Raw genomic sequence first — 19,581 nt, 5'->3', positions numbered from 1 at the left:
TTTGTAAGTATTGATTTTATTTTATAGCCATTTAGCCAAGTCTCTGTAGAACCATTTGTCTCTGCTAATGACATCTTCAATACAATTGTTTGATCCCAGGCTTAGTTTATGGACTGTAATTTGAAATTAGGCACAATTATAAGTCTGACAGTTTGTTCACCAAGTTACTGTGCTCTCTGAGAGGATCTGTGGTCTAAGTATTTGACTTTGTTCCATGCCCATCGTTGACATCAGTCTCTAATATAATGTGGATCATCTACTAGGAACACTGCAAAGAGCATGAGTTTCTGTAGTGTAGTAGTTATCACGTTGGCTTTACACGCAAAAGGTTTCTGGTTCGAAACCAGACAGAAACAGATTTTGCATGTTCTATTCATCACAGGTGTTTACTAAAGGTCAACAAGGGTCTGTGGTGTCATGGTCTGTACTCAGAATCCAGGCATCTGAGTACAAACCTCAGTTGAAATTTTCATGCTTTGCATCTCACATCATCAACTTTGGAACCTCAAACTGAAACAAAGCAGAGAAGTTCAGTTCCTGTAGTGTAGTGGTTATCATGTTTGCTTTACACGCAAAAGGTCTCTGGAAATGGTTTTTGTAGGTTATGCATCTTTTGGGGTGCAGTGAGACAACAAGAGCCTTCCTCTTTCGTGATGGTTCATTTGCCAATCGACTTCAATGAAGTGGAAGAAGTGGCTGGGGAGAGGGAAGTCTGGGCCTCCCTTCTGAAGCTGCTGCCCCCGCGACCCAATCCCGGATAAGCGGAAGAAGATGAAGATGGATGGACTTCAATGTAGGCTTCTTTGAAATCAAAGCTACTTTACTTCAGTTACCAATTGGCAGTTCTATGGCGTAATGCACATGTGTCAAACATGCACCATGCTCAAACATGCTGATAGGCTGATGATTGACTTAAAATAGATTTTGAGCATGAATTGACTACAAACTACATTTCAACCAAAGGTTTGTATTCAGAAAGAATGTTTTTAATTAATTGATTTCAGTTGCATCTGAGACTAAATCTTTGCATAAAGTCTAATGTCTGCCCATGTGACTTGTTTTTATTATTTGTTTGCTTACCTTTAAACACTGATTTAAATATTGTAATTTTTAAACTGAGCAGTAATTTTACATCCATGGAAACTCAAATGTAATATTTAATACTTCAATAAATAAAATCAGTTATTTAACAATATGAGGTGGTGTTTAATTTATTTTTAACATTGTATTTTTATACATTGATGCTAGGGCTGCCCAAGTCTAGTTTTCCAGAGCTACCATCTGCAACTTTATATGCATTCCTTTTCTAACACACCTGGACCACTGATTCATTATAAACCTCTTCAGAACTGAATGAGGGAAGTCAACCTTTTGTCTGGGTGTGTTTTAGCAGGGATGCCCTCCTGATCTGTACCGTCAATGTGGCCCGTTGAGGGTGGCCAATATGCTGAAGTGGCCCTCGGTGAAATTGAGTTTGACACCCCTGGTCTATCTGTTGTGGTACCTTCTATGCTTTTCATGATATTTAAAACCCGATTACCATAACAACGTCTTCCAACTGAAATCATTCCAACTGTATTTTTAATATAAAGTAGTTAATGCCATCACATCCTCCAATGAGTAATGTGTCTTTATTTTGACCTGTTCCAGATTAAAGATGGCAGCAGAGATCCTTTGGATACGGTCAACCACTCGTTCAGGGTCAGGTGGGCTTTCAATCCTCATCACAATGTCCTTATACAGGTTCAGCTGCCACCGCACAGCAGGGTCCTCAGACTAAGAGAATATTCAGATAAAATTGAAAGCAAAGTAAATTGACAAAATGTTGATTAATGAGGAAATGTACTTAAATGTTGCTTTTGTACCTTTTCTCGAAGGTGCAAATTTTGATGTATGTGGTCTTTAACCTCTTCATCTGTATCTTTCTGTAAGGAGGAGATAAAGAGAGAGAGGGAGACTTGCTACAAATGGCATGCAGGATAGAAAATGGCAGGCCATAATAAAAGGTTCAGCAAAGCCATTTCAAAAAATAAGGTCACGAAACATCAAGCTTGAAGCAGCAGAAAAGGCTGAAGAAATTCTGATGGCATTTCAATTTTTCTCCAATAAAGAAAAAGTCTCGACTAAGCATTAATAGCAAATTATAAAAAAATATATATGTAGAAAAGATGTTCCCTATATTGTTTCCTATGGGTGACATGCATAACCTTACATCAGCTAAAACACAACCAATAGAAAACATATAGATACATCAAAAGGACTACATAAAGGATAGCTACTGCAGCTGAATACAAATATGTGCTTCAAATTCTTGACTTTCTTTAAATTAACTTAATAATGTGTTGGTGCATCACAAGAGATGAAAACTAAAAAAAGAAAATATGAAAAACTTCAAGGAGTGTCAAAAATTCTTCGAGACGTTCAAGTATTTTCTATTAGAGCATCAATTTGCATTTCTTTAGGCAATGTTGCTCTCATGTAAGTGTTTCAATCTTTTTTTCAAATGGGTTCTCACCATGAGGTAGCGAGTCTTGGCAAGAGAAATCAGCTCCTGATCCCCAGGGGTGCACATGTTGAGGCCGATTGGCAGCATCTTCTTCAGAGCGGCCACAATTAATGAGGTCTGAATGGAGTAAAACTCGCCGCGCCTCTTCTTATGTTTCCTCTCCTGGTCTTGTCCTCCAGACTGAAAAGTTCATCATGACATACTCAAAAAAAAAAAAAAAAAAACACATGTAGTGGCAAGTAAAAACTAGAAGCTTTAATTTATTGGTCAAAATTCAGTGGCTGATAGCATTGGAGAAGATTCAAAGCACTTACTGTGTGCAAAACTCCACAATCGGCTCAGTAAAAACACATATTTCCTCACAAATATCAATATATCTTGAAAACACAAACACACATATGGAAATGCTAACGACAGACTAACAACAAAATACACATATAGCTTTTAACTATTGACTACAGACAGAGGGATATCACGATCAATCAACTGCAAACATACATAATCACATAAGATGCTGCAGAGGGACAAAGCTTTTTATACCAGATGAACTGTGGTTGACCCATACAGCAGTGAGGGATGAACAAACTGACCATGTCACACACTGATAAATGGAGGCCACAAATTACCAGGTAGCATAATATATAACTAAACTATAGACTACATAGCACATCAGGCACAAGCTATTGGCTTTTCTGCTTGGTGACAAGAGCATACAAGCCAATAAGCTGGCAGGTTAACAGCACATGCACTGCATCACTCTACCTTTTCCTTAAAGGACTGTTTTGAGTTAGAGGGATAGATAGAGACAAACAGAAAGAAGCAGTTAGGGGGAAAAAGGGATGAGAGGGCGGTTAATAATGGAGGCACAAAGTCCTCCTCATACGGACATGCAGTGCAATGAAAAACATTGTATTTTTCTTCAAAGTGCTCAACCAAGCAGATGTACTAAAGCTGAGGAATGAAAATTAGTGTTTGTTTGTTTTTTTTGTAATAACCATGCAGATGTTATACACACACATAGAAGATTTAAAAGATGATATAATGTCAGAAGGCTCCATAGTGTATTCCTTAAAAATTTGATTTAGATTTCTAAATCCTCTCAGATGTGTGTGTATTGTAGGAGTGAACACCCCGATTCTGTGATATTCTCATAGCATTTTCATGTTAACATATGAGCACATGTATTATCAAAATAGTTTTTTTTACATGGCAGAGAACATGTTAACATGTGTCCTATTAATGGCCATGTTTATAGTGGTTTGCTCGTTTTTTAACATCTCATGGAAACAGTAAATTATTTAGATTAAAGCTCATCAATCTGCTGCATGTAAAGTCCAGAACGTGTAAATTTGAGTTCATCCCTGTGAAGAAACATGGCAGTAAATCAACATACCTTTGACATCTTTGTTTTATTGTCTCCAGTCAAGAAAGAAAGATTGTTGATTTCATTTTGAACCACAAAGTTTTGCTCTTCTCTTTTAAAGTTCTGGGGGAAAAAAAGAAAAGAAAAAAAAGAAAAGAAATAATACATGTCAGTCTATACATTTTTATGTTTTGTCAAGTTACAACCAAAATCTTAAGAAATTACAATCCCAACATATTTTATTGAGATTATATGTGATGGACTAACTCAAGTGATGAATAACTTTGCAGTGGGAGTCAGTACTATAGAAGCACATTTTGCTGCAATTACAACTCAATCAGAAGGGATAGGGACTAATGCGAAGAGCATTTGTGCACATAATTTTTTTCAAATTTTGATTAGATTTGGGGTCTGGACTATATGGACCATTCTAACACAAGGCCATCCATCGATCAAAACCCTTCCAAAGCAGCTCTGGTTTTGTGTTTAGGGCTTTTGTCAGTGAGAAGGGAAAACCTCTGCTATTTTCTTGAAGCTTATGCAAACTAAATCAGGTTTTCATTCCCAGATTGTGTTGTATTTAGCTCCATCTATCTTTTATTTACTCTGACCAGCTTCCCTTTCTCCATCCCCACCAGGTCTGTCATACTACACGGAGCGATGGCTTCACAACAGACAATAGAAACTATTTGGAAAACATCAGCAGTTTAGAGGATCACAAACTTACTTCAAAATTCGTAAAATCAGCAAAAACCCTTTGAGGGCACATTTTAGGATTCTGGAGAGTTTGCCAATTTCTATCACAAACTGGGCAAACAACTCAAACATCTTAAAATGCTGCATTGGGTTTTATTCAAGGACATAAGAATAAAGGTGACTGAATCCAGATGCACATACTTGTCAGATTCTTATCGATAAAACTGTAAATGCTCTACTCATTTTTGCACTACTTGTGTTTTTGTATCACATCAAATCCCAATGAATAGTTTTAGTGATATGGATACTTTGGTGTAAGCTAAAGAACAAAGGAATCATTTACATGAGACTTGCACCAGAGGATGAAAATCTCTGCAACCATTCTGAAGAGCTCATTGGAGTCTGAATCTGGTTCTTTCAGCCACCTAGACCTGCAATAAAATAAAATAAAAATGATGTAAACTTAGTTTTTTTTTGTTTGCTTTTTTAATTGTGCAATAACATTTCAACTATAAAATAATAACTATCACTTATTCAACCTGTTGTTGTCCACATAGCGGATGAGCATGGGGTAAAATGCATAAAGATCCCTGCACAGCACAGCAAACTCATCCAAAATGAGCAGCTCGGCCTCCTGGGTGTCTCCTTTACTGTCGGCCTTCAGAAGCTCCTCTTCAGCCACCACTTTTACTGTCTTCTTCTTTAGTTTCTCCAAGGTGGGCAAGAAGTGGCTCTTGAGCAGGTCTGCGCGAGCCTTACTAATGATAGGTTGCACATAAACTAAACATTGAATAAAAAAAGATCCAAATTTTAAGCCATCTGATTTATAATTCAGCAATGCAACAATTCAAAGACTGATTGTGTCTGTTAGATATATAAACTCCATCAGTACCTGCAATTCTCTTCATCCAGGAGGCTTCGTCGATGCCTAGGTTGTTGTTGAGGATCTTGAGGATGTTGCCGAGGATGAGGCTGAGGTGCTCCGAGGTGACCGTAGTGCAGTAAGAGCTTCCACCACTGGCAGCCTGGTTTTCAGGGCCCCTCTCCCACCAGTAGGACAAGTAGTTGCACAGCATGGGCAGCACCACCTCGATCACATGGGGCATTTCGGTGTAGCGCGCTCCAGACTCAGCCATGTCATTGATGTCTTTCATGAGCCCGTCAAGCCGCGGCATGCCAGGACACATCTCCTCAACTGATTCTCGTATTCCTAGCACTAAAACATAGCGAGGGTTTTATTCACACATTATACGGAAGCTTTAGTAATACCAGGTTGTGCTGTTTTTAAATGTGTCTACTGGTAATGGGGGAAACTGTTCTAGAATAATGAAGGCTTGACTTTTATCATCAATTTGTAACTCACCTGCTCGATCTCTGGCACTCTTGGTATTAAAAACGGAGCAGGGGTTGTGCGTGTTGAGCTTTGGCTCCAGGAAGGCTACAGGCATGGCGCCAGCAAGAGTGGCCAGACACTGACCGAGAGCTGGCAGCTGCCTTAGAGATACAAAATTATTAAATGACTATGTGTTTTCTTTTTCTTCTGTTAAGTTATTCTCTGCACTTAAAAATCTATGCTGAGGATACCTTTCCACATAGATGTTTTTCCCAGTGCCAAGAGCAAAGAGGCTGGTCAGGATTCGATAGCAGGACACCTGCACATCATCCACTGAGGAAAAAAATAGAGGAAAAAAAGTTACAATTAGGCTGTAAACCTGGAAAGAGATCTGTGTACTTTTACTGCAGTGTTTTTGCAGTATATGTACATGGATGTATATGATCTGATGATCAACTGATTGATCGATTGTTTCTGTCCGTCTGCTAGTTATTGTGGCTTCTTTTAAAAGAACTATGTGTGCTGTACTGCTGTCTTGTGAACTGCATAGTGAGGTGTTTTGTTTTTTGAACTTACTTAATGTGCTAATTTTTGCATTTCTACACTGCCATGAATTGTGGTAATGCTGGCTAATTTGCAGTGTCCTAATCAAATAAATTAAATGAAGTAAAATTAAGTGATTGTCTGGCCATGTCTCTCAATGGATGGATGGAGATCCTTGTCAAAGTTTAGAAATCATCTTTATTACTTGGAACTAATATGAGCACGGTATTCTGCAGTATACTGGAACAAGTCTTGCATGTAAGATCTGTTCAATCAGGTGTTCAAGTGTTAAAAGATTTCACATCTGATAAAAGTATTTTTCAGCTTCAAAACAAAGTAAAAAAAAGAACCCACCACCTTTGATCATTCCCTCTTTGTCAGGACTTACAAAGCAGATCTACTCCAAAGTGGTGTTGAGTGATGTGCTCAAACAGAGCAGTTAGGATGGGAAGCAAAGCCACAGTTGTGTAGTTGATATTCTGCGACACGCCTTTCATCTGGGAGCGAGAGTGAGTGAACTTCCCCAGCTTCAGGTTCTCAAAGGTCTTCTCTAAGTCCTCCGCAGCGTTCTCAAAGAAAGTCCTGAGCCCCACCCTGACCTGCTCCGAGCCCGACTTCATTACTGTCCTGTTAGATTTAACAAGAGCATAAAAAAAAAAATAACTCAAAGCAATTGGTATGGAACCACTGGCGTGTATAGCACAGATACTACTTAATATGCATAAATGCAATTGCTACAACCTAACAGTCTGTAACAGTTTCACACATGATATAAAATTCCCGAGCATTAGCCCGTCTGTCCAGAAACTGTGCCATTAATTATTTACACAGTGAACTGGGAGAAAATTGAAATTCAAGGTGAGTCAGCCATTTCTGAAGCCAGGAAAGAAACTTCATGAAACAGCACAACACATTAATATGATTAGTGTGTTCATTTTCAGCATTTCACAGTTCATAACATAAGTAAATAAATTACCCATTGTTAGGCCTTGATGTGTCAGGGAACAAAGAAGGCAGAGATGAGAAACGCTTGTGTGGGCATCATCTGTAGCTCTTCAGCATAAACAAGACGCCATAATGCAATGCTGATTTAGCCTCATTATGTATGAGCTGCATTTACAAACAGTACCTTGTCTCTAAAGAGCATTATGAGCCTCAGGCAACAAGTGCTGCATGAAATGTGTTCTGCCTTATTTTAATGTCAATGGAAGTTCTTTGTTAATACCAGTATAAAAATAAAGACTGTCTAAAGGAAAATGCTGAAAAGAAAACCAATGTGCTGCAAAGCATCCAGGTCACATTAGATCCACTTAACAAAGAAAAGGTGTCAATGGCTTTCAAAGCAGTTCATGGTTACCTAAAATAATAGCCTTGAGCTTTTCTTTTTTTTTTTTTTTTTAGGAAGGAAACCCTAAGCTGCCAAGTTTCTTGTGTGCTTTGGGCTCTGCCTAATTTGTACGCACCTGGTGTCGAGAGTGTGTGCCAGGATGTGCAGACAGCTGACCATGGTGGTGGAATCACTCCCTACAAAACAACACAAAGGCCATTAGCATGAACACAGCAGCTTTTTCTGTTGACTTTTTGACATGACTCATGAAAGAAATAATTAAATGCACTTATATATGAATAAGGAAAAAAAAATCTACAAAAATAATTAACCTTTACAAGAGGTTTGGTTATGTGCTAAAATTCCTTAAGATAAAAATATTCTGACAGATGAGCCTCATTGGAAAGCACATTCTAACTCACAATTTGCATGCCAATGTAATTTTTTCCCCTTTCTTTTGTTTTGCATTTGGTGAGCTTAATTGGTTTTCCTCTGTTGCTCTGTTTAATAAATGCATTTTAAATCTTGTATTTTGTTTGCCTTTTTTATGTAAACAGTAACCCAAGTAATAGGGGAAGAATCCCTAATTAATTTTTGCAAATAAATGCCAAATTATTTAATATTTGTTTATTCTGGAGACTAGTTGCTGCAAAAATAAACTAATGAATGATGGTAAATTAATTTTGCGTCTTGGATGGAGTCAGACAGCAATGAATGTCCAAACCTGATTATAGTGCTCAGGATGCTAAAAACCCAAGAGATGCTGTCATCGCAATAATTATCACTGATTTTGCTACTGCATTACTTTTTCCAATAATGCAGGCCTTAGTTTTTAAGTCCAACGCAGACAGCGGGCAGGTGTTCTTATGAATTGGTAACAAAAGGTTGCAGGGGATGATCTATAAAAGGTGTTACACAAAAAACACACTTGCAAGAACATCACTGACTAATAAGTGTCAGCTTACCAAAAAGAGAAATCCTATGTCTGACAAGAGCTGCCAGTTTACAAAATAGGCTGTACCATGAAGAGCAGAAATAGGGAGAAAAAAAAAATTCAGAAAATCACAGTGACTTACATAAATGACGTGATTCAGATTTCAGGCAGAAAACATGCAGCAAGGCACATGTTTTCTGTGCTGACAGCGTGTGAATTTCTACCTGGTGACCATTTCCTTCTCTTTGTTGGAGGCGTAACCACTGCTGCTTAGGTTCTTGTTGGGAGAGGAGAGGAAATACAAAGAGTGGTTCTTGAAATATTGATCGATGAGTGGGAGGAGAACCTGAAGACCACCAACAATGAATGTAAGATTAGGCAGAATCCACAGCAAAAAAATAACAAAATAATGAACTTCTAGATATTTGTATTTGTTAACTTTCCGTACCTTGGCAAAAAACTTGATTTCTTGTTCATGAGGGGACCTGTCTGTTTTTCCACTGGCTGCCATTGACTCTGGATTGAGGAAATATGTTCTATTTTAGACAACAAGAAATCCACAAGTCTACTTTAATGCTCTGGAACAGCATCATACCTAAGTGGGCGATAAAGTCCTGGGCTGAATCGACATACTTCAGCAGCTTCTTGAGGAATTTATAGGCAAACCTTTTTTCCATGGAAGAGGAATCCTGCTCCAAGTCCTTCAAACCTCTGCAACATAAGACCTTGTTTGTAAAATACCATTCTTAAACCATTATATTTACTTTTGATAGCACTTAATAAAGCAGTCAATCAACCAGTGATAGTTATAAAGTGCAGCTAAGATCTTAACACAATGCCAGTGACATAGTCACAGCATATTGACCTTGTAATGCTATAGCCATTAATTTGCAGGAAGCGGAAAAGGTCCAGGGCCTTTTCTCGATTACGGGCCTTTTCCTTGGCTGTCAGCGTGTCATAGGGCACCAGGAGAGGATGAGTTCCTCCGCCTGAAACGACAAATGGCCCTGTGTTCAGATGTGATTTACTCCCTCACCGTTCAATGTGTGAGGGCAAACAGAGTGGCTGAACCTAATTTGTCAAGAACACAGAGGCTCTCATGCATATTTACAGAAGTACATGAAAAAGACAACAATAACAACTGTACATGGCTTTGTAATCCACCCACACGCAAACATAAACAATCTGTATGTTTGGCTGGTGTCTTTGTGCAGTTTGCATGCCTAATACACTTCATTACTTCATTAACTATGCACCTCTGCTTCCAAGGTCACTTTTCTTCTTCTTGGCCCAGATGTTATGGTAATTCTCAGCCATTACTTCCACCATACCCTTGGAGTGAAGACAAAAAGAGACAAACTCAGTGAGGAACCCTTTTCCCGCCCACAGAACTCATCCATATTCAGAACAGACTGTTTTGATCTGATGTGCATTTACAAGCTCCTTTGATTTAAAAAGGGGAAAAAAATACAATACAATAAAGCTGAGTTTCTCACCTGCAGTTCTCTGGACAAAGTCACATTACTTGTGTCTACTGGGCTGGGATTAAAACCATTAGCCTGGAAACACATGTAGATTTAAAGTGAGACAATGTCAGCTTCCAGCAACAAATAAACATTTTGATGAAACAAGATTTCTCCCTTAAAAGGATTTCATAAAGGAGCACTCATTGATTTAAGAGCTTGTGTGGAAAGAGATTAACACAGAATGAGTGATCTGCATAAATCCTTACAAAGTAGCAATGCTGTAAAAATAGGAGCATTTGACAACAGCTTAAAACTTAAGCTCATATTTTCAAAACTCAAGACAATATTAATTACTACTGGGCAAATAGTAGGAAGTGCACAATTGAAGGGTTGTGAAAGATAATTCTTGTCACAATTTTGACTGATTCTCTGTGTTCTGTTTCAAACAGAAAGAGTAGCACTGATTTTTTTAAAGTATATTTAGGACCTTGGTAAAGTATTCACACTATTCATACTCTTTTCACATTGTATTATGTATTTTATTGGGTATTGGCTTATTCTTCTTTCCGTAATAGCTTAAATTCAGTCAGACTGGAAAACATCTATGAACATGAGTGTTCAAGTTTCACCACAGATTTTCATCTAATTTTAAATATAAACTTTAATTGGGCCATTTGACACACAAATAAGATTTAAACCATGAAAGGCTGAACAACAATGTTGTTCAACCTTTCATTGAGGTTGATTTGAGATTTGAGGAAAAATCTCAAATCTTTTCCATCCCCTAAAGGTTTTTTTTTTTTTTTTTTTTCAGGATTGCTCTAACCAGCATGTCTGATCGGTAGATATCTCTTTAAAATTCTGCATCAACGACAAAATTTTGTCTCACTATGGTAACAGAAACACAGACTCAATAATGAAAATGAAACTGAGCAAAATTGTATTTGTGTGACAAAAAAAATGAACAAACCATACCTGAGAAGCTTGAGATATTTTCCTCATTTTCTCATTTTCCCTCTGCAGAGACATGCTCTCTCCATCCTTTGTCCTGTCGATGCTCCAGCCCATGGCCAGCATGCATTTAAGCGAGTCCCTAATGGGCAATCTGTAAATCTCCTTCTCCTGCAACACAATAATAAAAAATAAAAAATAAAAACATGCAAGCAAATAGGCATCAGCCTTTACGCTGCTATTCTAAGCACGTGTTTTTACCTTTTCTGTCAGGGCTTTGTAGATCCTTAACTGAGGGTGAGTTTTAGCTTTCTCATCCACACCGTCCCCATATTTCCACCCCAGCAGCACCTGAGATACAAGCAGAAACAAAAGATGAAGGAGAAGTAATATTCACTGATCCCACTTTTCAGTAAACAAGGTGAAGTACACCACAAATTTAAGAGTTACAATGTTTTCAGAACTTGCTATTGTAAGTTTTACTTAAATGCTCAGCAAATGTTACAATGCAGTCTGAGCAGTCGCTAAAAGAAGGATGAGAAGCTTTGCCAGAAACAATTATTGTTGTCTGCCCATCTTTTATTTTGATCTTATTAATTTCTCAAAACATTCATCGTGCTTGGATTGGAATTCTCTCCAATTTAACAACCCACATCTCCCCAAACTTCACCTGCAATCCAAGAATTGTGTTTAACATTACCTTCTCTGCAGACCATTTCTCATGGCAATGCTCAGCATATTTGTTGGTCAAATGTTCAAGTTTTTCTGGTAACACAATGCTAAAAAAAAAAAAAAAAAGAAAAAAAAAAGAGGGCACCAATTATTCTGAAAGCGAGAGCTGACACATGTTAGCAAAGTCATTAACATGTCATTACTCAATATATTTAGTCAGAATGATGCTGTTTTTCTCATTGATTTTAGAGTCTATAATGGCTTACTTAGCAGTATTGATGGGTTTGGGGTCAAAGTTTCCCTGAGCATCCACAGAAACAGGCTTTTCAACGGCCGTGCAAATGGAGGCATCCACATAGTCTGGTGGCAAAGCCCCAGCTATAGCACTGAGACACGGCATGGCCATCTTAAATAACTCTGGGTCGTACTTCTGCAACAGGAAAGAAAAAGGCACAATTTATCAAATAAATTCTGTTATACAACATTTCACAGAGAAGGAACTGTCCTCAACAAATCAAGTAATGTGTTTTACATTTAATTTAAACCGGATGGGTCAGAGGAAGAGACATTAATGAAGAATTATTCTAAAGCCTGAAGAACCAGCACACTTAAGGACTTGGATCAATGATGGGCTGTCCAGATATTGATGTTCTCTGCCCAACTCTTTGCACAGCCTGTTTCCGTGATGGGGCATTTAGTGAGATGTGCTGAGTCTGGCGATCTGCAATGCTAACACGTCAAAAGCATTTCCTTGCATACATACAAATTAATAAAAGACTGATGAGTTCTGTTTTTTTTTTCTTGACTTGTTTCTTTTTTAGATCTACTTTATAGAAACACATTTATTGGCCAATAGCAGATAAACACCAGAAAGAGAAAATGGCGGAAGAAAAAGCTGGTCAAAAATGAAGTATAGATTTTATAGAGAAAAACACATAAAGTTTATGCTTTCCAAAAATTGTTGCTTCCTGGACAGATAGACAGATAAAACAAACGTTTACATCAGGAAATAAAACAATTTCATGCTAAATCTGATATGAGAAACATTTGTTTAAATATATACTGCAAGATATTAATTTCACATGTGTAATTTGTGTTAACATGTTTCCACGCTGATCTTTTGTGAATGCCGCTGGTTGAATCATATTTGTATTGTAAGTGCACACTGTGTGGTCAGTATGAATAGAAAACCACTACACTGGCTAGGTCTATGCACCATTTTTTGTGTAACTCCATGAGTTTCAAATTGCCACGATTTATGTCTCTAGGAGATTTACATAGAAATTTACGTTTCACATAGTACATCATTAAATAAATTATTCAAAACCAAAATCACGTGTGAGCACATATCCTTACATGTTATTTTGAACACGTGAAATTCGCGTATAACAAGACAAAGTTCTGAAACAAATGCCACAAAAGAGCACCTTACCCTCTGAGAAAGAGAATCAAACACCCCCCAGAAGATCCTCTTGGTGAGCAGAAGTTCATCTTCAGATGCTGTGCCGAAGCTGCCCCATCCTGAGGGGAGGCAGTAGTACTTCCAGTTCTGCTCATAGTGGTTGGTTAGAAGCTGGAGGCAATTAATACAAAGAGGAACACTTATTGTAATAAATAAGTGTGTTATGGACATGGAAGTAAGATTAAGAGTTTATATAAATTTGAAGACCAGTTGTTAACCATTACATTCTTTCCAAAGAAACGCTTTACAGCCTAAAGGCACGTAACCATAAAATCCAACACCTACTTCATTATTTTTAAATCATAAATGGCAGGTTTTTATAAATGTGTTACCACTTTTCCCATGTCTCACATTTAAAGTGGGGGGGGGGGACGTAGACCGGTAGCCTGCAGTTTATCACATTAAAAGCCACACTGTCTGTTGAACTGGGGTGGATAAGGTTTTAGTATTTCCCTACAAAGCTGACAACCCAACACATCCAAGGAACAAAGTGTGAGTATACAAAAACCACACAGAAATAAAAGAGGTTAGAGAGGAAAAATAGGGAAGAGGGAAATGTAAAACGAAAAAATTCAAGACACTTTATTTAAGATATAAGAGATTAAGTATTGCTAACCCTTAGAGGCATCTTGCAGTATTCAGTCAGCAAGGGCACGTCAAAGACGAGACGGTGCAGGAGCTGCTGGAGCATGGAGGGGCGGAGGTGTCTGCACAGAGATAACACTTTTGCTCTGGGTATATTGAAACTCCGATCAAACTCATCACGCCGACATAAAAGAATAAATCAGTAAACTGAGCTGAGGGTTATAATGTAATTTCCCTTGAGAGCCACTAAAAAATGCAGTTCAAATGAATGGTTTAATACAGGTAGGAGAAACTTTGAATCCATTCTTGTGTTTCTTACTTGCAAATAGACAGTAAACACTCTTCAATGGCGTCCCTCTGCGCCTTGGTCAGCGAGCGGCCCTTGGATAGCCGGTAGATAGTGTGCAGGGTGGAGTCGATAAGAGTGGCATAGTGCTCTGTGCCAGCAAAGAGAGGGGCACACCGCGTAAGAAGAGGCAGCATGGCTGAGCCGATGTAGCGATTCATAGCCAGGGCGGTCTCAGTGGTACAGAGCCCCTCCTGGTGAGAGAAAATATCAATATATGTTTATGTATAGATTTAAAAACATAATCGTTCAGGCGTGAGCTATACATGCCGAAACCACAGCCTTATGAGGCGCTGATACTATTCCTGTCCAGAGATTATTGGTCCTGAAGCTCATGTTTATTTCTTTGTGTCCCACATTGCTGTCAACTCAAATTACCGTATCCAGAGTGGTAGCCGTCCTCAGGTCGGGGAGGAAGCCGACTTCGAGCAGATGAAGCAGAAAGCTTTGGTCTTCAATACCATACACCCTGTCTAAAAACAGCACCATCGGGGCTTTGTGGTCTGGACAGAAGCTAGCTGACATGTCAGGCTCAGTCATTGATCCGTCTGAGAAGAATCAAAACAGACAGAAAAAGGCAGCACAACATTTAAACAGCTTAGTTCACTCATGAGTAAAGTGATAAAACTGACCAAGAAAACATATACGGTACATAAAAGCAAGTCATTTCTGATTGGAAAAGCCGTGTTTCTTTATTATGCTGGCAGTTTTTTGGTGCCAGGCCCTCACTTGCGGTATTCCTTGTTTAGCTGCTGATAAAATCGGTGAGCCAGTGCACACAGCAGCAAATGTAATGTCCAATCTTGTCATGCTTATTCAGATCGATCAATGGAGCAAGACAGCTTGCCATAGGAATCATCTGGCTTACTCTGAGTCAAGGGAGAGCACCGTAAAGTATTGGGCTACTAAAAAGACTTGAAGTGAAATCCATAACTTTATGCTTTTCTTGAAATGTAGACAGCTTTCTAACATTTTTTGTGTGTGTGTGTGTGTGTGTGTGTGTGTGTGTGTGTGTTGAGTATTCTGATATGTATGCATATAAATTATGTAACTATAAAACATAAATCTCTAAAATAATTTTTTTTTATACATCAATAAAACTATATATTCAAGGGAAATATCCTAACAGGTACCTTTGTTGAGAATGGGCGTTTTGAGGGGAATGCTGATAATTCCTACGAGGTCTTCGGTGGGCACTAGGGAGCGTAATATTGCTCGAATGCGCAGAGCTTCACCTTTTCCTTTGTTGATGAGCTAAAGGAAGCAAATCCAGGAAAATTAAGAATCATAAAACATCAAGAATATACAGCTAGACGACACCAGAGCACTTTGATAGCAATCATAATACAATAAAGTTCATCTGTTTTTGTCATTTTAAGTTTTCAATCGCTCATGCAACATGCTGTTTTCAAAAAACACAAAATTGAAAATTGTCTGGTATGTATAGTTTTGAAAGAGAAATCAGACACACCCAAAATCAGCATCAAAAAGTCAGAGCTTCACGATGCTGATTGTAAATCTCTGGTAAATCAGAAGTGTACGATCTCATATTTACCAGAGATCTTACATCAGCAACAAATCTCTGATTAGAACTTCTCTAATCAATGTTTAGCAGAAGCACCAAAAATGTCACAAAATACAAAACACACATACATGCATCTCAGGGGCACAGCGTCCCAACAGGTCAATGAGGGCAGAGTAGAATGACATGATGGCATTGCCCATGTGGACCACCTCCTCCTCATCGTCGCCATCAGCTGACCTGTCAGAGAAAAATAAATAAAAGAAGATGAAAAGCATTTTAAAAGGCCCTACACAATAGCTCATGCGTAAAAGAAGGAGCATCTGATCGTCATTATTTAAAATCGTTGGCTTACAAATCAGAGCTGACTCGATGCACAGAGCCTGGCAGGTCCAAAGCGGGAGTCTCAGAGATCTTAATAGCCTCCTTCATCGCAGCCAGTAGGCCGTTCCCTCCCTCTCCTCTCAGTGCAGGGCCAAAACACTCTGGACGTCGGATGAGCAGTTTCACCACAACACTGGAGTTCTCCTCCACGCTCTCTCCTTGAACACAAACAGAAACCCCTATGAGCTCGAACGTTCAAGACCAAACAGCAAGCTTGCTCTTCCTGAATACGCATTCATCATTTGTTTTAACATAGGCAGGTAAATGAAGTTGTTTGAAGATTTTGATGCTTTCATAGAGGAAAAGAGCGGTATAAACGCTGACATATTGAATGAAATAGAAATGTGTGGGTAGAAGCAGAAGTACCGTTGACGAAGACCGCAAAACGCAAGAAGGAGAGATAACGCTCTCCTTCTATGGGGTTCCAGCCAATGTCTGGGTACCCTTTAGCCAGAAGCATGGGACAGCTCTGTAGACCACATCCAGCCAGGTATGTAACCACCTACAGATAAATAATGTTGTTTTCATTATGTAATGACGAATATAAGGCACATTTATTTGTTTGATGTTTCTATTATTCCATAATCTTAATTTGTCTTGGAATCAGACAGACTTTTACCGAGTGACAAGAAACTACAAGTCCTACCTTGTCCAGATCAGGTTCCTCCAGTGCTAGAGCTAAGCCGTTGTTATCCATCACAGAGGATGCAGCTACATCTAGAGGCGTAGATCCTCTCATCGCTGGTGAAGCTAAAATGCCAAAGACACAAATGCTGGTTACTGTTCCATTTTAATGCAAGTTCCCACTGATGTCCATGGCAACATAATCTTAACAAACAGCAGAGGGTGCTATTTCCCCTTTATACTTTTTAGTCATTTAATATCCTGTAGGCATGGTTGGTAGAAGTACCAATGGTAGTATTTGGGTTGCCTTTAAACATATTAAGAAGAAATACTGGCATCAATCAATTATAAAGTAAACACAAACTCCATGTAGAGCTTTTAAGTGCAAAGAGCTAAAAAAACAGACAAGACACAAAAAAACATGCCACAGAGGTAAAGAAAAGTAATAAAATTAATTAAAACATTGCCATTTTGCTCACATTGTGCAATGTATAAATCAACTGTGATAACAGAATTGAGCTGGGTTTTACTTTCTATTACTAACTAAAGAAAGCTGCTCCGCAAAACAAAGCTGATCTGAATATTAAATATGACATTCAAATCCTTAATAAGTTTCCTAACACAGACCCGACATATGGCTTGAGAGAACCAAAATGGCAAAGAGGGGTATATGACATAGTACAAGCTTAATAATATCATCTCTTTTGTTTTCAGTGAAGCTCAGGAAATAAGAACCATCTGTGCCTCGATGACATCAAAAAGCTTTAAGGTAAATTGATTATTTGGCTTTAGATGCAAGCAAATATGGTAGTTATCTGCATAGAAGTTGACTGATCTGATGTTTTCAGAATACTGCAGAACCCAAAGGGAGTAAATACAGTGAAAAATTTATTAACCTTGCTGAATTTAAATTTTCAATGTAAAAAAGGAAATCCTAAACAGTATTGTCGTAATGCTTTGCAAACATTTCAAACTGTGAAACTATCAAAATGCAATTGTCCTTGATCTAAAAAGTATGAGAACTAAAGATCTAGAAAGTTATTTTTTAGAGAAACTTTAGATTTACTTCCAACCAGTCCATGCCACCTACATGCTGTAAAACCACATGGTAATTGAGCTTATCCATCGCAGAGTGGGGCTACAAAACAAAGATGCACTTACCAAGACCCACACTACTGTTCTCTAGCAGGTAGCTGAGGTGGTCAAACATGGCCTTCTGGTTCTGTCGGCTGATCCGGCAAAAATAGCACAGGAAGCGACAGCAACTGGCTACCATTTTAGGAAAAGCAATTTCCTGTAAGGTGGCATTAAACAAACAACATGATTATGTCCTTTCATCTTTTCATCTAATATTTTTTCACAACATCATTAACCATAAATTGAAGTGGATTGGTGTAATTTCAGATAAGGTTGATTTAAAGGCTCTGCATAAATCTGGGTACAACTGGTTTCTAACTTTATATACTCCCGCATGTTTTCATTCCTTGTTGATATGTAAAAGGTGTAACACATTCACACATTGCCAGTCACTCAGTCACTTTCTGTTGTTCCTGTCTTTCTGCCAAGATGCTGTCAGAACGACGCCAGCAGGCATAACTCAAACACAACCATAATTCACACACAGAGTGCTTCACACAAAGCTGGAAAATGCACAAACTTCATGAGGATAAGAGTAACATTGTTAGTAGTTTTGACAACAGTGGGTGCCTCTCTGATTGACTGATACCTAATGATAAATAATAATCAGTGCAGATACAGATGTTTTCGAACCTGAGACTTGTCTCCTCCCAGCACATTCACCATGACCTCCATTACGGTCTCGTGCATGCCCAGTATTCTCATCAGGTTTGGGTGCTGGTAAAACACCTTGTTGTTCATGATGTCACTGCAAAGTAAAATAAAAGACTTGTTACTAGACGTGGGTAACAAATCAGACCAAGTGGTAGTGACACAAGTAATCATAATCAAACAGCCAGTTGGTGTTGGTCTATCAACAAGTTACACTGAAATATGATGATGAAAAATGATCCAGCAACCTACCTGAGTCCATCAATCATGAGCTTCTCCTCCTCTTTCCCCATGCGGACAGACAGCAGAGACCTGATTTGACCGAGGGAGGCAAGGAGGTGGATGGTGTCCTGAACCGAGGCAGCACTGATGGTGTAGGTCTTCCTCATTGCCCGGAGAAGCTCCCCAATGCTGTCATACTGCCTCCTTAGAAGGCTAAACATCTTGCGAACGAGTTTGGGGTCTTGGATGTGACACTCCTGGGCCCAGCTGACCATCGTCTGAGAGATGAGCTCCTTCAGATTAGCTAAAGAAGAAGTCCTGGTAAGATCACTGTGTTGTTTTAGCAAAAGAACAATATTGTCAACCATTCAAATTCATGCTAAAGGAGCATTTGATATATCTTAATCGTTACACAACCAATCCTAATTCTTGATAGTGACCGGGTCTATAGAAATCTGATGGACCATCTGCCCGACAAATCATATTAACTAAGACAAAATTTTAATGCACAAACCTAGCTGAAAAGAAGCAATCTGATTGAACAGTTAAAATGTGGGTTCTTTCAAATGCTTCATTAAAATTGGATCAATAGGTTATGGTTATGTGTACATCAACTATTCAAAACCATAAACATTTGTTTTTTGTTGTTTTTAGACATATCCAATGTATTATATTTAGCAATATATTTTCTTTTTAGGTCCAAAGTGAAATATTTATTAAGACTATTTCACAGATTGATTGTCAATGAGGACAAAACTTTATCCCTGTATGGATATTATGGAACAGAGGAAACAATATCACCCGTAAGCTGCCAAGAAGTGCTAAAACGGGCATAAAACATCAAGATAGGCTTGGGC

The 19,581-nt window shown here is 38.5% G+C and overlaps 1 protein-coding gene across 1 annotated transcript in view; it reads right to left on the bottom strand.

Moving 5' to 3' along the window:
• The window catches only part of LOC106905108 (ryanodine receptor 3), a 114,916-nt gene that overhangs the window by 23,565 nt on the left and 71,770 nt on the right, over window positions 1–19,581 (bottom strand). The window contains exons 41-75 of the mRNA XM_088002843.1: window positions 18,755–19,028; window positions 18,485–18,599; window positions 17,876–18,008; window positions 16,737–16,840; window positions 16,457–16,592; window positions 16,062–16,248; window positions 15,838–15,946; window positions 15,318–15,438; window positions 14,563–14,732; window positions 14,158–14,378; window positions 13,870–13,960; window positions 13,224–13,364; window positions 12,058–12,221; window positions 11,820–11,898; window positions 11,381–11,470; window positions 11,144–11,290; window positions 10,199–10,261; window positions 9,959–10,034; window positions 9,568–9,691; window positions 9,298–9,413; window positions 9,151–9,218; window positions 8,927–9,048; window positions 8,734–8,783; window positions 7,905–7,965; window positions 6,830–7,068; window positions 6,150–6,231; window positions 5,929–6,059; window positions 5,458–5,781; window positions 5,105–5,345; window positions 4,909–4,996; window positions 3,900–3,992; window positions 3,269–3,283; window positions 2,516–2,686; window positions 1,866–1,925; window positions 1,642–1,776 (exon numbers count right to left, since the gene is read on the bottom strand). Coding sequence (XP_087858969.1) covers window positions 1,642–1,776; window positions 1,866–1,925; window positions 2,516–2,686; window positions 3,269–3,283; window positions 3,900–3,992; window positions 4,909–4,996; window positions 5,105–5,345; window positions 5,458–5,781; window positions 5,929–6,059; window positions 6,150–6,231; window positions 6,830–7,068; window positions 7,905–7,965; window positions 8,734–8,783; window positions 8,927–9,048; window positions 9,151–9,218; window positions 9,298–9,413; window positions 9,568–9,691; window positions 9,959–10,034; window positions 10,199–10,261; window positions 11,144–11,290; window positions 11,381–11,470; window positions 11,820–11,898; window positions 12,058–12,221; window positions 13,224–13,364; window positions 13,870–13,960; window positions 14,158–14,378; window positions 14,563–14,732; window positions 15,318–15,438; window positions 15,838–15,946; window positions 16,062–16,248; window positions 16,457–16,592; window positions 16,737–16,840; window positions 17,876–18,008; window positions 18,485–18,599; window positions 18,755–19,028 — 4,541 coding nt within the window. The remainder of the gene's footprint in view (window positions 1–1,641; window positions 1,777–1,865; window positions 1,926–2,515; window positions 2,687–3,268; window positions 3,284–3,899; window positions 3,993–4,908; window positions 4,997–5,104; window positions 5,346–5,457; window positions 5,782–5,928; window positions 6,060–6,149; window positions 6,232–6,829; window positions 7,069–7,904; window positions 7,966–8,733; window positions 8,784–8,926; window positions 9,049–9,150; window positions 9,219–9,297; window positions 9,414–9,567; window positions 9,692–9,958; window positions 10,035–10,198; window positions 10,262–11,143; window positions 11,291–11,380; window positions 11,471–11,819; window positions 11,899–12,057; window positions 12,222–13,223; window positions 13,365–13,869; window positions 13,961–14,157; window positions 14,379–14,562; window positions 14,733–15,317; window positions 15,439–15,837; window positions 15,947–16,061; window positions 16,249–16,456; window positions 16,593–16,736; window positions 16,841–17,875; window positions 18,009–18,484; window positions 18,600–18,754; window positions 19,029–19,581) is intronic.

Source organism: Poecilia mexicana, unplaced genomic scaffold, assembly GCF_051168715.1.
Source record: "Poecilia mexicana isolate PSO_F unplaced genomic scaffold, ASM5116871v1 scaffold_22, whole genome shotgun sequence".
Taxonomy (NCBI): Eukaryota; Metazoa; Chordata; class Actinopteri; order Cyprinodontiformes; family Poeciliidae; genus Poecilia; species Poecilia mexicana.
This window is presented reverse-complemented; position numbering and strand designations above follow the sequence as displayed.